At 40.4% G+C, this 23,315-nt stretch overlaps 1 protein-coding gene across 10 annotated transcripts in view; it reads left to right on the top strand.

The window, feature by feature from the left end:
• tmem67 (transmembrane protein 67) overlaps window positions 1-23,315 on the top strand; it is a 115,730-nt gene that overhangs the window by 3,152 nt on the left and 89,263 nt on the right. For 6 of the 10 annotated variants that reach the window (XM_069921906.1, XM_069921902.1, XM_069921905.1 and 3 more), the window contains exons 2-4: window positions 7,401-7,492; window positions 13,254-13,350; window positions 21,106-21,205. In XM_069921906.1, coding sequence (XP_069778007.1) covers window positions 7,401-7,492; window positions 13,254-13,350; window positions 21,106-21,205 — 289 coding nt within the window. Of the gene's footprint in view, window positions 1-7,400; window positions 7,493-13,253; window positions 13,351-21,105; window positions 21,206-23,315 lie in introns of those variants that run through there. The other 4 variants (XM_069921909.1, XM_069921910.1, XM_069921907.1 and 1 more) reach the window with 3 other exon arrangements.

Raw genomic sequence — 23,315 nt, 5'->3', positions numbered from 1 at the left:
ATACTTCTGAGAGTGTTTGCCCTGGCCGCAGTAGTTGCACCTTGTTTGCTCGGCAGCAGCAGTCAGGTGCCCCTAGTCCCAAGATGGCGTTGCCCATTCTTCCCACCTGGCAGCCGCGTGGCCTGCTGAGTAGGCCTCCGCGTTCTATTGGGCTAAGTGATCAGGCCATCTGTGCAACTTCCTCAAGGGTCCGGTTGACCTGTGATAGGAGTGGAAGGCCATGACTTGCCTGTCGCTGATGAGCTCCTCCTGGTAGGTTGCTGTAGTCACATCCCAGCACCTGCAGGCTCACTCCAGCTCCTGCATGGCCTTCACGAAATCGTCGACTGACTCACCAGGGCTCTGGCAATGGGTGCCCAGATGGTAACAAGCATATATAGTGTTAATCAAAGCTCCATATTGCTGACGCAGTAGATCCAGTTCCTCGTCATACCCTTCACATTCACAGATTATCTGGTACATTTGGTGGCCCACTGCTGCGAAGAGTAGATCAAATCAATCGCCATCAGCTGTGATCTTGTGGTGCCTCATGCAGGCCTTCAAGCAATGAAGTCACAGATTGAACCTGACTGAGGCCTCTGGTTTCCAGCTTATCCAGTCTCATAGCCTTGCCCATGGCAATTAAAATTCTGATTAATAAATTGTGGCATAATCAATTACCATCCACAGATATGAAGCAAGTAGTGAAAGGATTTATTAATCAGAAAACCTTGGCATGCTTCTACATGCTTCTGGCTCACATCCAAGACAGATATGAGGGAGGAGACTAGACAATCCTCCTTGGATGCTGTGCAGATGCCTTTATTAGGGATCTTACAGGTAGGAGCTACAGGTATGGAAGGCAGGCCAGTCCAGCGAGGTCATGCCAGCCATACCGCGTTCCACCACACTACCCAAATGACATGTAGGGAATTAGTTGTCATGTAGCTGCGTGCTACTTGAAAGAAGTCACACACACAATGTGTACTCAGGTTAAGCTCTGAGTTTTATTAGAGCTCAGGCCCGACTTTTATACTTGCACTGTTCTCGCTGTGCATCCATTAACTGATGTCACAACATGCATAACAAAAGTGGGTTCTTTCCTGCACAACAATGCACTTCTTCCCCATATGCTGTCCCTGTCTGTTGACTGCACAGCAAGGCCAGCGCCATTTTGGGATCACTGGCCTTTAAGCTGCCCTTGCTGTTCAGCCTCCAGTTCGCTTGTTGGGGCCAGTGCCACTGGCCTTTGGTTGCGCTCACCACCTGCTGCGCCGGATCGATCACCACTGCATGACCCCCCCCCCCCCCACTCCAGAATCACGGTATTGTGCTTGGTGCCCGGAGGCAAAGTCTGTGCAGCCTTCAGTGGCCTGCCTCTTCAGCGTGGTGCAGGTATCTCGATCGGGCACGCTGAGTCCAGGTGTACTGGCTTCAGCCTGTCCATCTTGCCTCTGATCTCCAGCTTGAGTGTTGCCCCGTTGTTATGGATGACCCGGAATGGATGTTTGTATGACTTCTGAAGTGGTGGACGATGCGGACCCCTGCAAATGAAAACATACTCACAGTCTGTAATGGAGGTTTTAGACCAGCTGATGCAAGAAGGGATGCAGTTGCATTAAAAGACAATCTCAATTCCACTATGAGGCCCAGGATGCATATTTAGTAGACACACCTAAATTCCACTATGGGGCCCAGGATGCAGTTGAATAGGAAGACATTATCTAAATTTACACTATGGGGCCCAGGGATGCCTATGAATCAGTAGACATTATCCAACTTCCACCATGAGGTCAAGAGATGCAGTTGTCTTTTGTTGGTCACAGACTGTCAGGCCTTGAAGATAATTAAATCATTTGTTCAAAGAGATAAGATCTGAAGTAAACAACTTTTGGGTAATATAAGCCATGGTCCCACTGCTGAAGTTTGAGACTCTCCAAGAGGTGGCAACATTTCTCAGCAAGGAGAAGAACTTCAAGATTCCAAACCGACGTCCCGGTCCGGGGAGGTGGAGAAGCTGCTACTGGCGCCCAGACAACCTACTACAAATGTGCAATTGTCGCCTCGCTTTGGCAGTTGGGACCAGTCCAGGCATTGATAAGTATAATTGGGAAGGGCTTGCATATTATAGTGTGAATTCAGCTTTAGATTTAGTAATAAAGACTTGTATAAACTGAACTGCTCTCGGTGTGTGTGTGTCTATTTTCTTTCGGTAGCTTGAACACTGTGACCAATCTAAAACGAACAAAGTGAGAGGTACAAGTTTACCCAAGACACAGTCCTGCAGGTCTTTGAGTACGTTGGTCCTCGTGCATCCGTGCTTGGAGGGTGGAGTTGGGGCCAGGTTGCCAACTCTTTCCTTTAGCCTGCTGAGGAACACTGCAGAGTTGTCCTGCTGTCTGCCTGGGGATGGTACGAATTATTCCGGGACCACCAGTGGAGCTCTGTAGACGAGTTTGGCCAAAGAGGTGTTGATGCATCCTTGGATGCTGTGCAGATGCCCAACAGTGCCCAAGGTAGCTCATCTAGCCAGTTGGGTGCTTGGAGTCTGGTCATGAGCGCAGTTTTGATGTGCCTGTGGAAGCACTCCACCAACCCATTGAACTGTGGGTGGTAAGCTGTTATGTCACAAAGTCCTCTCCCCTCGATAGCGCGTGGATACTTTGCCTGGACTGTGCGTTGGCCACCACGTTGTCCTTTCCAGAGACCTGCCTTACCTCTGTGGTGTACTCCAAGCAGTAAGACAGGTGTCATTGCTGACTGGGCCAACCAGGAGTCCGAGATCTTAACCAAGGCAAAAGTCAGGGGCTTGTGATCTGTGAAAGCCGTGAAGGACATGCTCTCTAGGAAGTACCTGAAGTGGCAGATGGCTAACTACAGCGCCAGTAGCTCTCTGTCAAAAGCGCTGTACTTCAGTTGTGGAGGCCACAGATGTTTACTGAATAAAGTCAGCGCCCGCCAACTTCTTTTGATCTGCTGCTCTAGAACTCACCGATCACCATTCCTGAGGCATCCACTGTCAGGGTCATTGGAGCATCTGACCTTGGCCTTCACAAAGGCTACCGCTAACTCCTCATCCCAGGTGTTGTCCTTCGCCTTGCCTGTCATCCAGGCAAACAAGGGCCGCTTGATCCAGGCAGCTGAGGGAGTGAACCTGTGATAGAAATTGAACATCCCCGAACTCCTGTAGTCCCTTGATCATGTTGGGTTTGGTGAACTTCTGGATGACCTCCACATTACTGGGTAGTGGTGCAGCTCTTTCCATGGTTATCCTGTGGCCCAAGAAGGTGATGGCCTCTAATCTGAATGCCATTTGGCTGGGTTGATCGTCAGGCCGAATTCACTCAGTTGGCTGTAGAGGTTGCAGAGATGCGCAATATGCTCAAGTTCGATTCTGTTCGCCACCAGGATGTCGTCCAGGTACACAAAGGTGCTGTCCAGGTCTCGGTTCATTGTGTCCATGAGTCGCTGTAAGGTCTGTGCAGCGTTCTTTAGCCCAAACGGCATTCGAAGGAATTCAAAGAGGCTGAACGGGGTGATGATGGTGGTCTTGGGGATATCATCAGGGTGTACCTGGATCTGATGATTTCCCAGCACGAGGTCCACCTTGGAGAAGATTCTTGCCCCGTGCAGGTTAGTCATGAAGTCCTGGATGTGTGGCAAGGGGTACCGATCTGGTTTTGTGGCCTCATTGAGCTGGAGGTAGTCGCCGCATTGTCTTCAGCCCCCAGTTGCTTTGGGTACCATGTGCAGGGGAACGTCCATGGGCTGTCTGACTGCCGTATGATGCCCAGCTTCCTGAATTCCTCCTTTGTCAGCTGGAGCTTCTCTGATGGAAGGTGTCTTGCCCTTGCAAGGAGTGGCAGGCCCTGGATCAGGATGTGGTGCTGTACTCCATGTTGGGGCATCACCATGGTGAACTGAGGTGTGAACACTTCGGCCAAGACCCTGGTGTACTCATCCAATCTTTGTATGAAGTCCAGATGGAGTGCTTGGAGCCTGGTGTCTTTGAGGGGTAGGGTTGAAAAGTCTTGGCATGGACCAATTTCCTTCCCTTGAGGTCCACTAGCAGGCTGTGGGTGTGCAGGGTCTGCTCTGAGGAGCGACTGTCCACTGTGGCCAGCTTGAACACCCACAAGAAGAGGCTGCCTCCCAACTGCAGTTGGACCTTGCGGGTACCATAGGTCCAAATCATGCTGTTGTTAACAGCCCTCACTGTGGGGTCCGACTGCCTGTTCCTAGCATCCTATCCCGATAGGGGCAGGATGGTGACCTCTGCTCCTTTGTCCACAAGGAAGCATCATCCAGACGGGTGGTCCCAAGCATACAGAAGGGTTTCTTGGTGGCAAGCCATTGTGGCCATTAGTAACAGCTGGTCCCAGCGTTTCCCTGAAACATGCATGGCGGCGTGCACCAGCAGCCCATCTCTGGTGGTAAAAACTGCTGTTCTCTTGGTGGCTCTGCATGGGTCTGGCTGCAGGGTTTAGCGACAAGTCCCACAGATGCCAAGCACTCTCTCTTGTTTCCAAAGTGCTGTGACTTTCCGGGGGGGGGTGGGGGTGAAGAGGGGGGTGGGGGAATTCGCTGAAATCTGCGTCAGCCAGGAGCAGTTGGATGTCCTCCGGCAGTTGCACCTGCTTAAACATGATGCAAGCCTCATGTTTGCCCAGGAGGGCCAGCATCTTGTTCATGAGTTCTGTCCCCTAGCCCATCCAGGTGGAGCAGACATGCCCCTCTCTCACGCCAAAGATCTCGATCAGCAAATGTTTGAAAGCGGTGCATGCGCCTTCTGGTTGAAGTTGGCCACGTGGCCTGCTGTGTCCTGGTAGTACCAGGTGGATTCTGCTGTGATCTGCCAGATCTGGAATTGTGCCTCAGCCTGGTCAAACCACACGCATTGTCAATATGTCCAGAAGGTCGGCAGCTTGAGAGTGACTGCGTTGACTGCTGCCTGTTCAATCATAGCTGGCTTTAGATGCTGCCTAAACCATAGTGGTCGCCAATTGTAGCTGCGTGCTACTCAAAAGAAGTCATACACATATGTAGTCAGATGAAGCTCGAAGTTTTATTAGGGGTCAGGCCTGACTTTTATACTTGCACTATTCCCACCGTGGCCCCCCTTGGCTGACGACACAACATGAATAACTAAAGTGGGTTTCCCGCACGCGGGTACTTTCCTGCATAATAATGCCCTTCCCTGCATGTTGTCCCTGTCGGCTGCACAGCAAGGCCAGCGCCATTTAGGGGTCACTGGCCTTTAAGCTGCCGTTGCCGTTCACCTGCCGGTTCACTTGTTGGGGCCAGTGCCACCATGCGGGCTGCTGGCCTTTAGTTGTGATCACTGCAGCGGCAGGCTGCCACAGTTGAGTATTTTTAAGACTGATTAATATGGCCCAAGGAAGCAATATGGAAAGGAACTTAAGGGTTATGGGGAAAGGTGGATAAGTTGATTGAGTTCACAGCCACGGCCTTGTTGAATGGTAGAGCAGGCTTAATGGGTCAGACAGCCTACTCCTTTTGTAATAGATCTTAAGGTATTCAAGGGACATTGGATTAATGCAGGAAGGTGACACAGACCAAAGAGCTAATTGGCGTATTTCTCTTATTTTCTACGTTTGTGTCCATCTCTAATTGGCTAAACTGAGGATGCACCAAAACATTTTACTTATTAGTGTGTCTGTAATTACATGTTGGCTAGACCAGATAAAATTTCTTTCCCTGTAGGATATTAGTAATCCAGATAGATTCTCACAGTAGTCCACTGGTTTCATGGTGACCATTACAGTTAGTAGTTTTTTGATTAAATCCCAAGTTCCCTATTGGGATTCAAATTGTGTCCCTGCATCAGTGGTCCAAGGCTCTGCATGCTAGTCCAGTGCATTTAGAAATTAAGTACCTTGTACAATGGATAAGTAAAGTGCTTGGGCAGCAGAACCTTAAATTTGTGGAGAGTGCAGAGAAAGATGGCAGTTAGCTGTTTGAAGTATAATAAGATGACAAACTCGCCAACTGTCTAGTTCCATTCAAGACTGATAGAGTTAGATTTCAGTCAAATTTACAATTTAGAGGCAGTGAACAGATCTAGGAAGTTAGTAGTTGGCTACTATCAATGTAATGTGGAAACTGAAAATATATTTTCTAATATTTCTTAAAGGAAATGCACACATAGGAGACATAAAGACAAGGATTTAAAAAAGAATGGTTTTTTTTAAGAAGCTGGTGCTGCCAGCTTGAAGGAATCCATTCACAAATGGGAAGTAAGAATGGAATGAAAATTATTTACTTTGTCTTGACAACATATTTTGGGGTCATATAGTGGCACTGCCATTAATGCTGCTGTTGCCATGTAGCTTCAGGGACCTAGAGTCAATGCTGACCTCTAGTGCTTTCTGTGCAAGGTTTGTATGCTTTCCCTGTGACTGGATGAATTTCCTCTGTGTGCTCCAGTTTCACAGCCAAAAACATGTTGGTTAGTAGGTTAATTGAACAGTACAGGGTATCCCTGGTGTAAATGAATAGTAAAATTTAAGAGCATTGGGTAGTTATAGAGTTTACACCTCAGAGATTGGGATGGGGTTGGGGGGGGAGTTGATGGGAATGTAGAGATAAATAAAATGGGTTAGCATAGGATTCATGTAAAAGTGGGTGCTTGATGATCAGCACTGACTCAGTGGACCAAGGGACTGTTTCTTTCCATTCTCTCCTACATTCCTCATGTCCAACTATCCTCTCCAATGTTACTGAAAATGCAGTAAGTATCTGAAAATCATTAAAAACATCTGAATATTTTTGATTTACACATTTATCATGTCAATTAGCTACTTTTTTTTAAAAGTAATTTTAATTTTTAATTTTTTTCTAAATTTAGACACACAGCACAGTATTAGGCCCATGATGGAGGCCAGATCATTGGGAGAATTTAAACAGGAAATTGATGTATTTAATTAGTAAGGGTATCAAGGGATATTGGGAAAAGGCTGGAAATTGGAACTAGGTGTGAGTATAACTCAGCTTAGTGTGGAGTCACAGAACAGACTCAATGGGCCTAGTGGCCTGCTTCTGTTCTTTATCTTGGCCCCAGATACTGGGGTTGCAGGATTTTAAAATAAACCACTGTTGGCTTCCTTATCAGGCTGTTTAAAGTCTGGACAGAGGCAACGGCAGTCGGACTGGGTGGTTGGACACTGCAGGGAAACGCTGTGTCTCTGCTTCCCACTCTCCACGGGTCCACACCAGTGGCATCACTGCCATCACAACAGATCCAGCAGTCCCACCATTGTGCACAGTACTTTAATTATTTATTTAGCTCAAACAGCTGGAATAAACTGGATACCAGCAACTATATCCAATGCCTCCAAAGTTTGACATAACTATCACTTTGATCGGCTCAAAATAATATTTTTTTTTTAAATTTTTTTTAGGTATGTCATGCATGTGCCTGCCTGGTTACCAATTAATCTCAAACAATGGCAGATTTTCCATCACTTGCAAAAAATGTTCTAAATTGTATCCAGTAAGTAAATTGCTTTTGTACTTCAATTGCAATCCACCATATTCATATTAGGTAAGCATTCTTGCTTGCAATTTTAGTATAGTAAAATCCCTGGTATCCGGCACTTACAGGGATTGCGGATGCCAGGTACTCTCACAATGCCTAACTAATACACCTGCATTAAGAATAAGCAGTTTAAAAAGACAAAAATGGAAAAGGTAAAGTAATTTGTAAAAAGTCAGTTGTCAGGATTGTAGTTCTTAATTATGTAAAATTCAGTTTAATCAGGTAATTCCCATAACTTACAAAATTTAAATTCAAACACTGGTCACTGGCGCTGTAACAGCGTGGCGCTAACTATGCCACAGTCATAATGATCTGCCAGCCCCCAGTTTACAGATAATACTGATAAATATTCTTACCGAGCAGGGAATGGGAAATACTTTGGGAGAGTCACCCAGCAAAATCGGCTGGCTCTTCATCCTGGGTGCCATCATTTTATTTAAACACACTCAATTCAAACTGCTGCTGTGGTCAGAGTATGATTGGGGCACTCCGCTGGCTCAATGTTTGCTCCCATCTTCAGCAAGGTATTGTGGATTGCTTTGGAGAACATTTACTTTTACAATTTAAACTTTATTTTAAAAAGTATTCTTAATTATTCACATTTATTTATTTGTTTCCTCTTTTTTTAAAATTTTTCTGTTTGCTTGAATTCTGGATACCGGGGATTTTACTGTATCTTATCTGACACTGAAATATGTCTCTGATAACATATTTGCTGCATCATGAAGATTACCCATTTCTACTGCTATAGTATTATTAATCTCTCTATTTCCTCACCTCATTTGCTGTTGATACACTCATCTCTCTTTTAATAGTTTAATATTTTTATTGATTTTTCACAAATATAAACATGTCCAAAACATTTATGGAATCCTTAATAATAATGATAAATTAGATAACTCTAAAGCATATATAGCACATCCATAATACAAAAATACATCAAAAAGAACATTTTAATTATATATAGTGTGGTTTTAAACCCCATCCCCAAATGTTGTATGACTAAAGAAAAAATGTACTTTGTTCCAGAAATAAAACAGCAAGTATTAAAATTCACAATTAACATTGTGCCTAGAGGTTATTGAAATAATTTAGGAATGGTCCCACTGCATTTGAAACCTTATATTTGAGTTATTAATTGAGTAACAGATTTTTTCTAAATTTAAACAGGACATTATGTCCCTTAGCCATTGAGATGTGTGGGTGGGGCAGAATCCTTCCATCTAAACAGTATCGCATATCTAGCCAAAAGAGAGGCAAAAGACAGTATACGCCATTTAATTGGAGTTAAAAGAATATCATCCTGTCCAGTTGTTCCAAAAATAGCAACCAAAGGATTAAGCTCTAGATTTACATTAAGAATTTTTAAAAATCTTTCTTCTTTTCATTTTTTTCTTACTTACCTCTTACAATATTGTATGCAATACCATTTATTGCATTTAGAATTAAGAAATATTGCTATTGTACCATATATTATTTGTAAATCTGCAAAGGTTTCATTGCAATTAATTTACTGCTTTTATGTTTGTTTCTCTGATAAAAGAAATAAAAATAATTTTAAGAAGAATTAAAGATTAAGTTTAAAAAGCATTCCTCCAGCATTTTTCAAGGGTAGGACACGTCCAGAACACATGAATTAATGAAGCCTCTCATCTCTTACATTTATCACAACATGAATTTACATCTGAATAGATACAAGATCATTTGACTTTAGACATATGGGCCCTATGTACAACTTTAAATTGTAACAAACAACGATGGGCACATAAGAATGTAGTATTAACCATCTTAAAAATTAAATATCGCAAACTTCGTCCGATAATGGAAGGTTTAAATCTTGTTCCCAGACATTTTTAATTTTAACTAGAGGGGCATGTCTCAAACCCACCAACTCATCAGAAATAATGGATATTAAACCTTTGCAACAATGTTGAAAGCTAAAAAAAAATACATCAACAATGTTTGTATCCAAAAAAAAACAATGTTCGTATCCGGTGCCCGAGGAAAATCAGGTATCTGATATTGAAGAAAATGACTGATTTTCAGATATCTGAAAAAATGAGTATTTGATAAAATGAACTTTTCAGAAAGCTATTCAAATGACGCAAAGCTGTTATCACTAAAAAGATCTTTGAAACATTCAATACCGAATCTAAACCATTCATGAAAAACAAAAGCATGCAAAGGTTGAAAAAGATGATTGGATAAAATAGGGCTTGAAAGATAAAAACCACAAAGTCCAAAGTGTTTTCTGAACTGCACCCACACTCTCACAGTGTGCTTAACAACAGGATTATCAATTGATTTATTTAAGGGAAGTGAGGGTCCAAGAAATGCTGGAATGGAAAAGTTTTTAGCAGAAATCAGTTCCATTGCTATCCATTCTGAATGGTCCATTTGGTTATGAAAATGTAACAAAAACATACCGAAAGAGAAATGAATATATATTTCTTAGTATTCTTATTTTAATAATTTAATAGCTCAATTAATTTAATATCAAGAAAAATATACTTACATGAATACAACCCTAGTAAGTTTATTACCCCACAAAAAAATTGCCCAGGCAAAGAAAACCAACAAATATTATGTAAAAAAGTGTTACAAACCTTAAAATGTAATAATTTTAAAATTTTAAGATAATCAATCATCTTTAGTCATCAGTTAGAAATTCACATTAGGCATGATGTAATAGTGAGATCTTCTAGGTAGATCTGAGCCTCTTCAACAGAGTGCAACCATTTCTTCTGACCACTAGAAAGTATAACGGAGAGACACACAGAATACAGCAGGGAAGGCTTGGAACCACGCTTGTACAACTCTGACATTACTTCTCTGCTTCAGCCTACTGCAGGCGGCTATCTCTGTACCTGCAGGAAGACCACCTAAGGGGCTGACTCCACCTGGCCGGCTGTCAATCAGCTGACCTGAATATAAATCTGAGCCGGCCCCTCCTGAGCCAGTCACATGGCGAGCCAGTCACACGGGGAGCCACCAAGGCTTGAACTGGTGTTCAGACTTTTACTAGAATAAAGCCTGTTGTACAGTCTTTTGAGTTTGAGCTTGCTTGCTTGCTGCTACCTTAGCGTACCACAATTTATTCCAGTAAAAATTTTGAAGAGAGACCATGGAGAAGTTTCTGATGATCGGGAGCCTGGAGATCGACCCCTAACACCCGGATGCCCAGGTACACTTCGCAATCTGGAAGCACGCGATTGAGACAATCGTCCTGATCAACACCAACCAGAAACGTCTCAAGGTGCTCCACACCAAGCTGGGCCAACGAGTTTTTCAGGTCATCAAGGACTGCACAGACTACTAACCTGCGATGGCTGTCCTGGATAGCATGTATAAGCTCCCGACAGTTGTGGTCTACACCCGATACCTTCTCATCATCAGGTTCCAGCAGCCAGGTGAGACAGCAGATGCCTATCTGGTGGCCCTGCATGAGCTTGCCCTCCCATGCCTGGCCAAGAATGGGGTGACCAAAGGGGAAGTGGAATGACTGATCCGGGATGCCTGCGTGTGAGGACTGTGCTCAAGGAGCTCCTGACAGAAGCTGCTGGAGGAAAACATTGCCTCACCAGGACAATGGAGGTAGTCCGCTCCATAGAAGCTGCAGCTCATATAGAGGTTTTCGACGTCCGACTCCCCCAACTTCTGGCCTGACAGATGCAAACGACCGCTGTCGCTGAAAGGCTTGACATGGAGATGATCACAGCCGCTGGCACAGCTCGCCCCTGTAGGAAATGCAGGTCCTGGTGTGGGTCAGACAAGTGATCCCACAAAGGCTGTCCAGTGAGGAACATGCATTGCTCCTGATGCAGGAAGAAAGGCCACTTCACCAAGGTATGTCTTTCCAGACCTGTGGGGAGTGTTGGGAGCCCTCCCGAACACTACCACGTGCGATGACTGGGCAATGCCATTACTCACCCCGCCACTTCCACCCTCATTGCGGATGTCACTTCTGGCCCAGCCACTGACCCACACCACTGCAGTGTGCTCAGCCCAGGTGCCACCATCTTCTTCCAGATAACTTACGCCTGCACCGAATACATCACTTCAGCCCACTCAGACGATGTCACCTCCAGCTTCACTGCTGCTCCAGCTGCCCAACCACACTGATGCCACGTGTGTCCACTAGGTGGCACCATCTTTGGCCAGCCAGGACCCGACTGCTCCAATGCATGCTCCATGTCAACGGGACAACATGGTCAACACAGGCACATACCCGATTGCCCAGCCAACACACTCTATGCCCCGGAAGGAAGTCGCTGACTGCAACTCACCTCATCCATCAGGAACCAGTGACTCTGTCCCCGAAATGATCCTGGCATCCACCATCTTAAAAAGGGACATTCCCCATGGACTTGGGCATTCATTGATAGACATCGCTGTCAATGGGAAGGTAACAAAATGCCTGTTCTATAGCGGTAGTACTGAGAGCTTCATGCAGCCAAACGTGACATTAAAGCTCAAAATCTATCCCACAAACTTTTCCATCACTTTTACTGCCCAGAATTGCTCCATCATGGCCTTTGGGTGCTGCTCAGTGGAATTGACAGTGGAGGGGGGAACATACCAAGGGTTCAGGCTTCTGGTCATGCCCCAGCTCTGTGCCCCAGTCCTTTTAGGGCTGGACTTCCAGAACCACCCTCTCCTTCAGCGGCCCCCTACCCCTGCTCACATGCCACAGCACGCAACCCAGTGACTGCCCCCAGTCCACCTGCGGCATCTGAGGGCAAGATCAAGAACAGTAAGATCTTGCACAGGGACTCTATACTCTAGTTTCCCTCTTCTACAAACTTCACAAATCAAAGAATTGTTTATTTGATAATGAAGTAGCTGAAGAATGACCAAATGCAGAATCTGCTCAGGAGTTGGCTTTGATATTAAAGAGCAGTGAGCTCTATCAATCTGGGTGAGATGGAAGCAGCTCCTTCCCAAAAATTATGCAAGGCAACTCCGAAAAAAATTTTGTAAGTTGCCCTCTTTCTGTAGATGCAGACAAGCCCAGAATACGTAAATTCTGTTATCTGCTCCTGCCTTCTAGGCCAATGATCTTCGCCATTAGCTTCAAATTGCTGTCACCTAATTTGGAGCATACATTTCTCACTTCAGCAACGTAGAAACACAAGTTGTTCAATTAGTGCTCAACAAATGACAAATGTTCACCATGTTCCTTGGTTTGTCTCCAGACTTGGTCAAGTTTACTGCTAATTTGACCCAAGACATATTTAAGATCGTTGATTAACGACCGTGCTGATTCAGTACCTTTCTTGCCTGATTTGCTACTTCTTGTAGACATTTTAATGCAAGTATAAGTAAAAGAAAGAAAAGCCAAATAAATATGAAGCACTTTGGTTCTAAAATAAAGAACCAAATTGATGGGAGAACTGTAAAGTAAGCAGGAGCATCAGACTGCTGCTGTTATACCATGCTACAGCCAGAAGTCACCTTTGTCATCTCAGTGCTCAACAATGCAGCTCAGGCCTGGATGTTATCTTTTATGCTTCTCTCCGTAAGCATGAGATGCTTTGCCTACTGTTATGGCCTTTAAAGATTATATTAATGAAGGTGAAGGGATTGGACATTTAAAGAAGCATAGGGAAATAATTAGACATAGATTCCATCTATTTTAAATCTAAATGATTCTATCCTGGTTTTTTTCTTCCATTGCTCTAACTTTTTTTTTTGCCATTTTTTTTCTTTTTACAAGGCAGTAACACAAGATGGATGGAACTGTATAAGATGTTCATCAGGTGCGATTATAGATAATAATGGAAAATGTCAGTGTCCAAAAGGACAGATTCTAGGTATGTTATGCTCTGATATTTGATAATTTAACCTTGCTTTTTGGATATGTTAATTTGTTCTGCTATTGTAAAACTTTCTAAGAAATATTGCAGAAATGAAGTTTGAATAATAGAACTTCAGTTTATATTTATTAAGCACATGATGGACAAATTTTAAAAATGGATAAGAATTTACAGGTTGTCTTTTCTGATGCACATTTGTTACCATTGGCTTCTAGAAATTAATATGCAGAGAAGAATATTACCAGCAGCCGATGTTCTTCTGTTGTGTTTAGCTCTAACATACTAAGACAACTTTCAGACTACCAAATCCTTTAGGAAATGTGTTATCCTAAGGTTCTTTCTTTATGTTTGATGTCTTATCTATGATTGAAGAACAAATTATTTTTCCAATGATCTAAAAATTATTATTTCAATTTACCGATAACATCCAAATTAAGATTAACTGGTTATTTCCACTCTACCCTGACGAAGGCTTTTTCTGCATCTAACGTTACAGCTACCATTGGCGTTTTATGTATTTGTGCTGCGTGAATTAAATTAATAAGTTTACAAACATTATCAACTGCCTGTCTTTTTTTTAAACTAATCCAGTTTGGTCTTGCCTTACTAGTTTTGGTCTGTTTGCTAATAATTTTGCTATAATCTGTATTCAATAATGATATTGGTCTGTATGATGTTGGCAATAGCAGGTCTTTTTCGGGATGACTGTAATTATTGCTGTTTTACATGATTCTGGTAAATTTTGGGTCTCTTCTACTTGATTTATTACTTCTAGGAGGAGAGGGATTAATAGATCCCTAAAAACTTTATAAAACTCTATAGGGAATCCACCTTCATCTGGTGTTTTATTGTTTGGTAGCTTCATTGATATATCCTGTACTTCTTCAGTCTTAAAAAGGTTCTGTCAATGTATTTTGTTCTTCTATTTGTAGACGTGGTAGTTCAATATTTGATTAAAAAAAATTCATCAATTTTGTCAATTTTTCCTATATTTTCAGTTTGGTCTAATTGTTTATGAAATCTTTTAAAATTTTCATTAATCTCCAATGGATTATATGTGATCTGGTTATCATCTTTTCTTGCCGCTAGAATGGTTCCTTTAGCTTGTTCTGTTTTAAGTTGCCAGGCCAATATTTTGTGTTTTCTCTCCCAGTTCATAATATTTTTGATTTGTTTTCATTATATTTTTCTCTACTTTATACATTTGTAATGTTTCATATTTTAATTTTTTTTCTGCCAGTTCTCTCTTTTTCTCTATCTTCTCTTTCCACTAATTCCTTTTCTGATTGTTATCTCTTTTTCCAGCTGTTCTACTTCCCGATTATATTCCTTTTTAATTTTATTATTATTAATTATTATTCCTCTAATAAAGGCCTTCATTGCATCCTATAAAGTGAATTTATCTTTTACTGATTCCATATTTATTTCAAAGTATATTTTAATGTGTTGTTCAATATATTTTTTGAAATCTTGTCTTTTTAACAGTGTAGGATTTAGTCTCCATCTATATGTCTTTGGTGGGGCATCCTCTAATTCAATTGTTAATAATAATAATCAGATAATAATCATGCTTTATATTCCTTTTTTTTTAAACTCTCCCTTGGATCTGTGCTGATAACAAAAACATGTCTATTCTTGAGTAGGTCTTATGTCTATTTGAGTAGTGTGAATATTCTCTCTCTTTTTGGTGTTGTTTCCTCCATATATCGATTAGTTTCATATCCTGCATTGCTTTTAGTGTAAATTTAGTTACTTTATTCTTTCTGTTAATTGTCTTCCTAGTTTTGTCTATCATTGGGTCCAGGTTGAAGTTGAAATCCCCTCCAAGTAAGATATGTCCCCATCTATCTGCTAACTTTAGGAAGATGTTTTACGTAAATAGCTGGTCTTCTTTGTTAGGTGCATAGATGTTTAGTAAATTCCAAAATTCAGAATAAATCTGGCACTTTGTCATTACATATCTACCTGCTGGATCTGTTATTTCTTTTATGTTGATCGGTAGATTTTTGTTGACTAATATAGCTACTACCCTGGATTTTGAATTGTCTGATGATACCATTGCATGGCCTACCCAGTCTCTCTTCAATTTAGTGTGTTCTATTCACTAACAGAAATTTAAACCACCGGAAAAATTTATTTACTGGATTAGAGCATTAATGGACCATTAGCAAAAGTAGTAATAAATGGATATATATCAGATCACTTTAAATTAAGCAGGTCAACAAGACAGGAATGCCCATTTTCCCCTTCGCTTTGTTTATTGAAAGACTAGCAGAGTTGATAAGGAAGAAAACTATGATAAAAGGAATAAAAATAAAAGAGAAAGAATATAAAATCAGCCTATTTGCAGATGGCATCATAGTATATTTAACAGAACCAGATAAGTCAATTAAAAAAAACTACGTATGAAACTGAAAGAATATGGAGAGATATCAGGGTACAAGATTAACATCAATAAAAGCGAAGTGATGCCAATGAACAAAATTGATTATTCAGAATTTAAAAAAGAAACCCTTTTAAAATAGCAATCACAGGTGATACATTACCTTGGTATCAGAATAGATAACCTAAAACAATTATACAAATTAAACTATGAACCATTAATTAAAAAAATACAGGAAGATTTAGAGAATTGGAAAGAACTACCATTAACTTTAATAGGAAGAGTAAACTGTATTAAGATGAATGTGTTCCCACGAGTGCAATATCTATTCCAAACATTACCAATTCCCCTGACAAAATTTTTTTGCAAAACTGAAGAAAATAGTAAAGAAATTTTTATCGAAAGTTAAGAAAAATAGTGCTAGAAACATTAATGTGCAGTTACAAACAAGGAGGGTTACAGCTACCAAACTTCAAAAATTACTATAGGGCAGCACAGTTAAGGTACTAATCAGATTTTTATCAGAGAGGAGAAAAACTGGTCTGGACTAAGATAGAATTAGACAAATTGGGAGAAAATATCCCAGAACATATAATTTATAAATGGGATGAAAAATTAGTGCAATATATCAATTCACCAGTACTACATCACATACTTAAATTATGGAAAAGAAAACACCTGGAAGAAAAAAAGATAAATTATCAAATACAAAAAATGATATTAACACAAGACCCATTAATCCCCTTCACAATAGACAATTTATTTTTCAAGGAATGGGATAGAAAAGAAATCAAGAAAATAGAAGATTGTTTTTTGGGAAATAATTTATTAACATTTGAGCAATTAAAAGATAAATATGGAATAACACAAGGCACAATGTTTACATATTACCAATTGATAACTTATTTAAAAAATAAACTGGGAAATAGCTTCAGATTACCAGAAAGTAGCAACTATGAATATTTAATCACAGACACAATGATAATTAAAAATCTTATTACAAACATGCACATCGAATTGCAATGTAAAGAAGATGAAATAAACTATAAACTGAAAAAGTAGGGAAAAAAATTTAAACACAGAGATAAAGAACGAAACATGGGAGAAGTTATGTATAGGAACAATGAGGAACGTGATAAATACTAGATTATGTATGATTCAATATTACTGGCTACATAGATTATAAATTACTCCTCAGAAATTAAAAGAGTGGTGCCCAACAATATCGGATCGATGCTTTTGCTGTAAACAAGAGACTGGATCAACATTACATGCAATTTGGACATGTTCAAAAGTAAAAACTTTCTAGGAAGATCTAAACCTAATATTAAACAAAATCACAAAAAATAATATACCAAAAGATCCAAAAAATTTTCTGTTAAATAATATAAAAGACAAAATAATAGGACTAAAATTAGACAAAGCCCAAATAAAATTTATTATGAGAGTGATCACAGTGGCAAAAAAATGTATTACGACAACCTGGAAATTGGAAACAAACCTTAAAATACAACAGTGGTATACAGAAATAAACAAGTGTATTCCATTAGAAAAAATTACATACAATCTGAAAGACAAGTGTACATTATACGAACAAATTTGGGAACCATTCATAAAATATGTCGGAGATTGCCGACCACAAACCTCCATCTCTTAAAACAACATAATTATGAGCAGAATAAGATTTAAATATGTGAAAGTGGACAATATGACTTTTTTCTTTTTTGTTTTTTTTTTGTTATTTTTTTTTGTTTTGTGTTTTATTATTTATTGATTTTTGAAGATGGGTGGGGAAGGGGAGAGGAAGGAAAGGGGGGAAAAGAAGAAATGTCACAATGTATATATTGATGATGATCATTTGTGGATGTTGTTATTGATATGACTCAGTGCAAGAAATAAAAAAAATTAAAATATTAACTGGTTATTTACTCTGTTATCTTAGATGGCTAGAGAAATAATGCCTCATTTGCCTATAGAAAAACAATGGCCTCAGAACAGTTAATTTCTCCATGAAATACTGTACTACCACAGTTTCAATAGCATGTCAACTTCACTACCAGAGGAGATAACCCCCTAGATTGAGTGTACACCAACATCCCTGGTGGGCACAGGGCTGCCCCTCGCCCACTCCCTGGATATTCAGAGCAAATATCTGTCCTGCTAACCTCAACATACAGATTGCTGGGTAAACGAACAAAATCATTTCACAGGGAGACCAGGATGTTGCCTGGGCACATAAGCACTACAGGACTGTTTTGAGACCACGGTCTCCTCCTCCATCTCCTCCTCCGTCTCCTCCTCCGACTCCTCCTCCGACTCCTCCTCCGACTCCTCCTCCGTCTCCTCCTTCCCCCCCCCCCCCCCTCAACATTGGTGTAATTTACCAGGATCATTGTTTAAAGAGGGCTCCAAAAGTCAGGGAGGATCTTTGACACTCACACACATCATCTTCCACCTACTCCTCTCGGGAAAAAGATACAGAAGTATTAGAACCAGAACCACTTTACTATTTTTTAATAATATTTATTTCAATATATCTGGATCAGAGATGGAGAGGGAGAGCTAATTTAAGTTTTAAGGAGTCACCATCTTGGAGGATCTTTCCTGGACTGACTAAAGGCATTGTGAAGAAAACACAACGGTGCCTATACTTCCTCAGAGTTTGCAAAGGTTTGGTATAAAACCAGAAACCCTGGCAACTGTGGTGGAAAGTGTCCTGACTGGCTGCAGTGTGGTCTGGTATGGAGACACCAATGCCCCTGAGCATAAAGCCTTCCAAAAGGTAGTAGACACAGTCCAGGACATCACAGGCAAAACCCTCCCCACCACTGAGAACATCTACAGGGAACATCCGTCGGAGAGCAGCAGCAATCATCAAGGATCCACACCACCCAGCACATGCTCTGTTCTTGCTGCTACCATCAGGAAAGAGGTATAGGTGTCACAAGACTCACACCACCAGGTTCAGGAGCAGCTGCTACCCCTCCACCATCAGACTCCTCAATAACAAACTCAATCAGGGACTCATTTAAGGGGTCTTATTTGTTCACTTTATTGATTTTTAAAATTCTATCTCTGTTGCACAGTTGGTTTATTTACATTCATTATCTGTTTACAATTATTTATTTGTTTTCATTTATATGCTGTGTACAGTTTTTTTTTGCATCACCAATAAGTGGTAATTCTGCTTCGCCCGCAGAAAAAGAATCTCAGGCTGATACATGATATTATATATGTACTCGGACAATAGATCTGAAATATGTACATATGAACTGTGTATATGTATAATTCATCTCTATGTGTGTTATGTCTGTTGGCTCTGTTCTACACAATAGACTGGAGAACACTGTTTCATCAGGTTGTACTGGTGCAATTGGATGACAAACTTGAACTTTAATTTATATATTGTCATGTATTTGATTTAAAAAAATCATTGAAAATAGCTTTTTTTCATTAAATAAATTAATTATCTCTTATAACAGTATAAAACACCAGTTTAGTAATTGGCAATAATGCAGAATTATAAAGGCCCTTCATGAAGGAAAATATTTTTCTGCTAGTTGTAGGTCTGGTGAAAACTCAGTCAATTTGAATGATGCGCATTTCTAATGGAAAAAAACTGCTGAGAGTGAGGTCAGGTGTTAGGTTCATTATAGCAACCAGTTACTACTGACAACAAAGGCTCAGTATTGGGATGCTGAGGAAGGCAAGTGCCTGGGAGAAGATGGGGAAGAAATCTGTTAGAAAGTGGAGGACCAGAAGGAGGTTTCTCCAGTAGGATAATAATTTGGATTCAATTGTGATGTTTAGTTAAGTGGACTTCCTTTGGGAGTTTCAGGGATGGGAATAGTAATAATGGGCCATTTGGACTGCTGTGGGGAAGTAAAATTCATGGGCTTTCATAAATGTCATGGGGATTGAGTTCATCATGGACTTGGAACAATGGGTGTTGTGAGTGAGGAAACAGGTTTGGTAGGTCTCAAAGGCAAGGGCTCTGAACACAGTTTTGATGTAGGGAAGGATTTTATTTACAGAAGGCAACTGATGCAGAGTGCGTGCGCGCGCGCGCGCACACACACACACAGACACACACACACACACACACACACACACAGAACTGATACATACAATGATCAGGGAAAAATCACTATGATGCCCCACCACCCCTCGACTCAGTGCAGGCCAGGCTCTATGCTATAAGGGACACTAATTAAATACACCTAACCCTTTTAACGGTGCACATCTTACCAACAGTTTCTCTAGCACCCTTCCACATTTCTAGGCCTGGAGTGAAGTAGGGTGGTCCCAAGCTGGCAAAAAATGGAGAACAAAGAGCACATGTCACCTTTATAGTGCTGGAGGGACAAACCCACATCACTTACTGGGGGCTAATGGCTCAGTGACAGGAGGGTTAATCTAATTACAACAACCAATGGTCCAAGGCCAAGTACAGACAGGCTGGAGAGTGGAGTCCAGGTAATTTACATGTGGCCAACAGCAAGGTGTGCACTAATGGGTGGGGCAGAACCAAACCTTGATTGGCAGCTGGTGTGTCCTCTGACTAGGTAGGGGGCAGTGCTGTCACATGACAGCCACAGCCCTTCCCAATACAGTGGGGTTCAGGGATTCATGAATAGCATGAATACTCATGCATGGAGTATAAATTAGTCAGGAGTCTGGGAATAATGGATAGCCTAGAATATCAGAGCATCCTGGAGTAGGGGCCCTGGAGTTTGGTGGAATTAGGAGCCTGCAACATCAAAATGTTGACAGGCCTGGAACTTTGGTGGGGTTGTGGGAAGGTCAGCAATCTGGAACATCAAAGCATTTAGAATCTGGAGCACTAAAGGATTGAGGATTAAGAGACTTAGAACATCAGGGAGCTGCAGATGAGGGGGACATGAAATATTAGCAAAATGGATGCTTGAAAGATCAAAGACTCAGAACTCTGGGGTGTATTAGAGTTAGAGGGTAGGAGAGGTGCCTGGGATATCAAAGGGTTAGAGCATAAACATTATTCCTCATGATTCTCCAACAAGAGCATTGCAGGACAAATTATAGCATCCTATAGGACATGGGTAAAGAACTCCAGATAGTACACAATCAAAATTCTGAAATGATGCGAAGCACTGTGTATAAAGTTAATTTTTCAATTGCAGGAAGATGAAGAAATAGCACTATGTCTATGATTTTACTAGGAATTATCTGTTTATACTACCAAATGTTGCAGTCAATGTGCATAGTTTCAGTGAGTTAAGATTTCTGTATGATTTAATTATTAATTTGCAATTATGACATGGAAGACATTTCCATTGACTAGTATAATGAAACTAAAATTGTTTAATGAAGAGTTTATGATTTTGTTAAAGTGGAAAGGACTATTTCTGGAATACCTATGACTGAAGCAAAATGTGTTACCTGCAGTAGTAGCAGCCCATCTTTTTCTACCCCAAATGCTTTAGGAAACCAGTAAGTAACCACTGTTTTCAACTATGTAAGCATTAGAAGTATTTATCAAGCATTTATGATTGAATATGCATTGTTATGAATATTTTGGACAGAAAATTGATGTACTTTTCAAAGAATAACATTGGAGGTAAACTTTCAACTGTTGATGTTGATGAAAACTTAAATGAGAGAGAAATTGTTTTTGTTTAATTTTTCAATAAGATATATCTCAAAAATTCTACTGAGGCCATTAGATATACATTAATGGGAATTTTGTAGTTGGAACCATGTTTCTCCTTTTCTGAACCCTGACTCAGGAGTATGTTATCTACAGCCAGCTTGAAGTGGGTTTCCCATTGATTCTGTGAAACATATGAGAGTGGCATTGAGCTCTGATTTAGGGGTGCAGGTCTGTGTTGATGCCAGGAATAGGAAGTCATGGCAGATTATGAGCAGTGGATTGAGAAAGGGGTGAGCACATCATATTGAAAAGATTTTTAAAACTTTTGTTGGGCTGCACTTGGAATATTGTGGACAGGAAGAATGTAGAGGCTTTGGTGAGGAAATTTCTATGGAAAGATAAAATGGTAAGGGTAACATTAAAGAAATTAACTTGGAAATATGAATTGGGAGGCTTACAACTTCCTAATTTTCAAAATTATTATGAATCAGCACAATTTAAATTTATTAATAGGATGTTTGAAGTAGATAAACCTTTGATATTGGCTAATATTGAACTATCTCAGATTGGGGAGAAGAAGATGGATTAGTTTATCTATAGATAGAATTCAAAATTATTGAGTAATTATAATTTACCTGTTTTGAAACACAATAGATTTAATGGAATAAAAAATGAAGTTAATGGGTACTCAAGGTAAGATTTCAGGTAAAACTCCATTGTATCAAAATAACCTTTCCCTTTTATACTTAATAATCTTTTGAAGTTAAAAGGATATTAAATTGGTGCAAGATTGTTATGAAGCAGGATATTTTCTTTTCAAATAATGAAAGAGAAATATGATACATCTTCAAATACTTTTTTTTCTTACTATCAAATTAAAGCCTTATTATTGGATAATTTTGGATATGCTCTACGGTTACCTAGACGATCCAAGTTTCAAATTTTACTTACTGAGGGTGGTAAGAAGGGATTTATACCTGAGATGTATGGTTTATTACAGAATAAAATGCTTAAGCCGGATATTCATATTTCTATATTGAAATGGGAGAAAGATTTAGGTATATGTATTTCTCAGGATAATTGGATGAATCTATGCAAGGATAGTATGACTAAAATTCTAAATGTAAGGTATCGATTGCTTGATTATAATTTTTTTCATCAATTATATTTAACTCCAGAAAAATTAAGGAAATATAATTTTATTTCTTCGGATTTATGTTTTTGATGTCGTAAGGAGGTAGGTTCTTTTCTACATTGTATTTGGTCAAGGGAGACAGTGAAACCTTTTTCAGAATAAACTTAAAGAAATTTTTAGAAATTATTTTGAAAGTGAAATTTTTATTAAATCCTGTGGTATTCTTGTTGGGTAATGTTAAGAGGGTTAATTTAGAATTGAAATTAAATAGATTTCAAATCACTTTTTTGAGATTGGCTTTAACAGTGGCTAGAAAATGTTTGGCAATTACTTGGAAAAATGAGATTGATTTAAGTATTCAAAGATGGCATATGGAATTGAAGTCTTGTATTCCATTGGAAAAGATAACATATAATTAACACGATAAATTTATTTTGTAAAACTTGGAGCTCATATTTGTATTATATGGGGTTGAATTATTAAATCCCCTTTCCACACTTTAGTGGTGTTGCTCCAAACCATGGTAATTAACTGATAATTTTTTGTTATGTGATCTCTTCTTTCTTTCCTTTTTTTTCTCTTTTTTGGGGGTAGATTAGAGGGGGGTGGGTGGGGTAGATTACAGGGCGTGGGTGGGGCAGATTAGAGGGCGTGGGTGGGGCAGATTAGAGGGCGTGGGTGGGGCAGATTAGAGGGCGTGGGTGGGGCAGATTAGAGGGGGTGGGTGGGGCAGATTAGAGGGGGTGGGTGGGGCAGATTAGAGGGGGTGGGTGGGGCAGATTAGAGGGGGGTGGGTGGGGCAGATTAGAGGGGGG

The sequence above is a fragment of the Narcine bancroftii genome, chromosome 2 (assembly GCF_036971445.1).
Source record: "Narcine bancroftii isolate sNarBan1 chromosome 2, sNarBan1.hap1, whole genome shotgun sequence".
Taxonomy (NCBI): domain Eukaryota; kingdom Metazoa; phylum Chordata; class Chondrichthyes; order Torpediniformes; family Narcinidae; genus Narcine; species Narcine bancroftii.
This window is presented reverse-complemented; position numbering and strand designations above follow the sequence as displayed.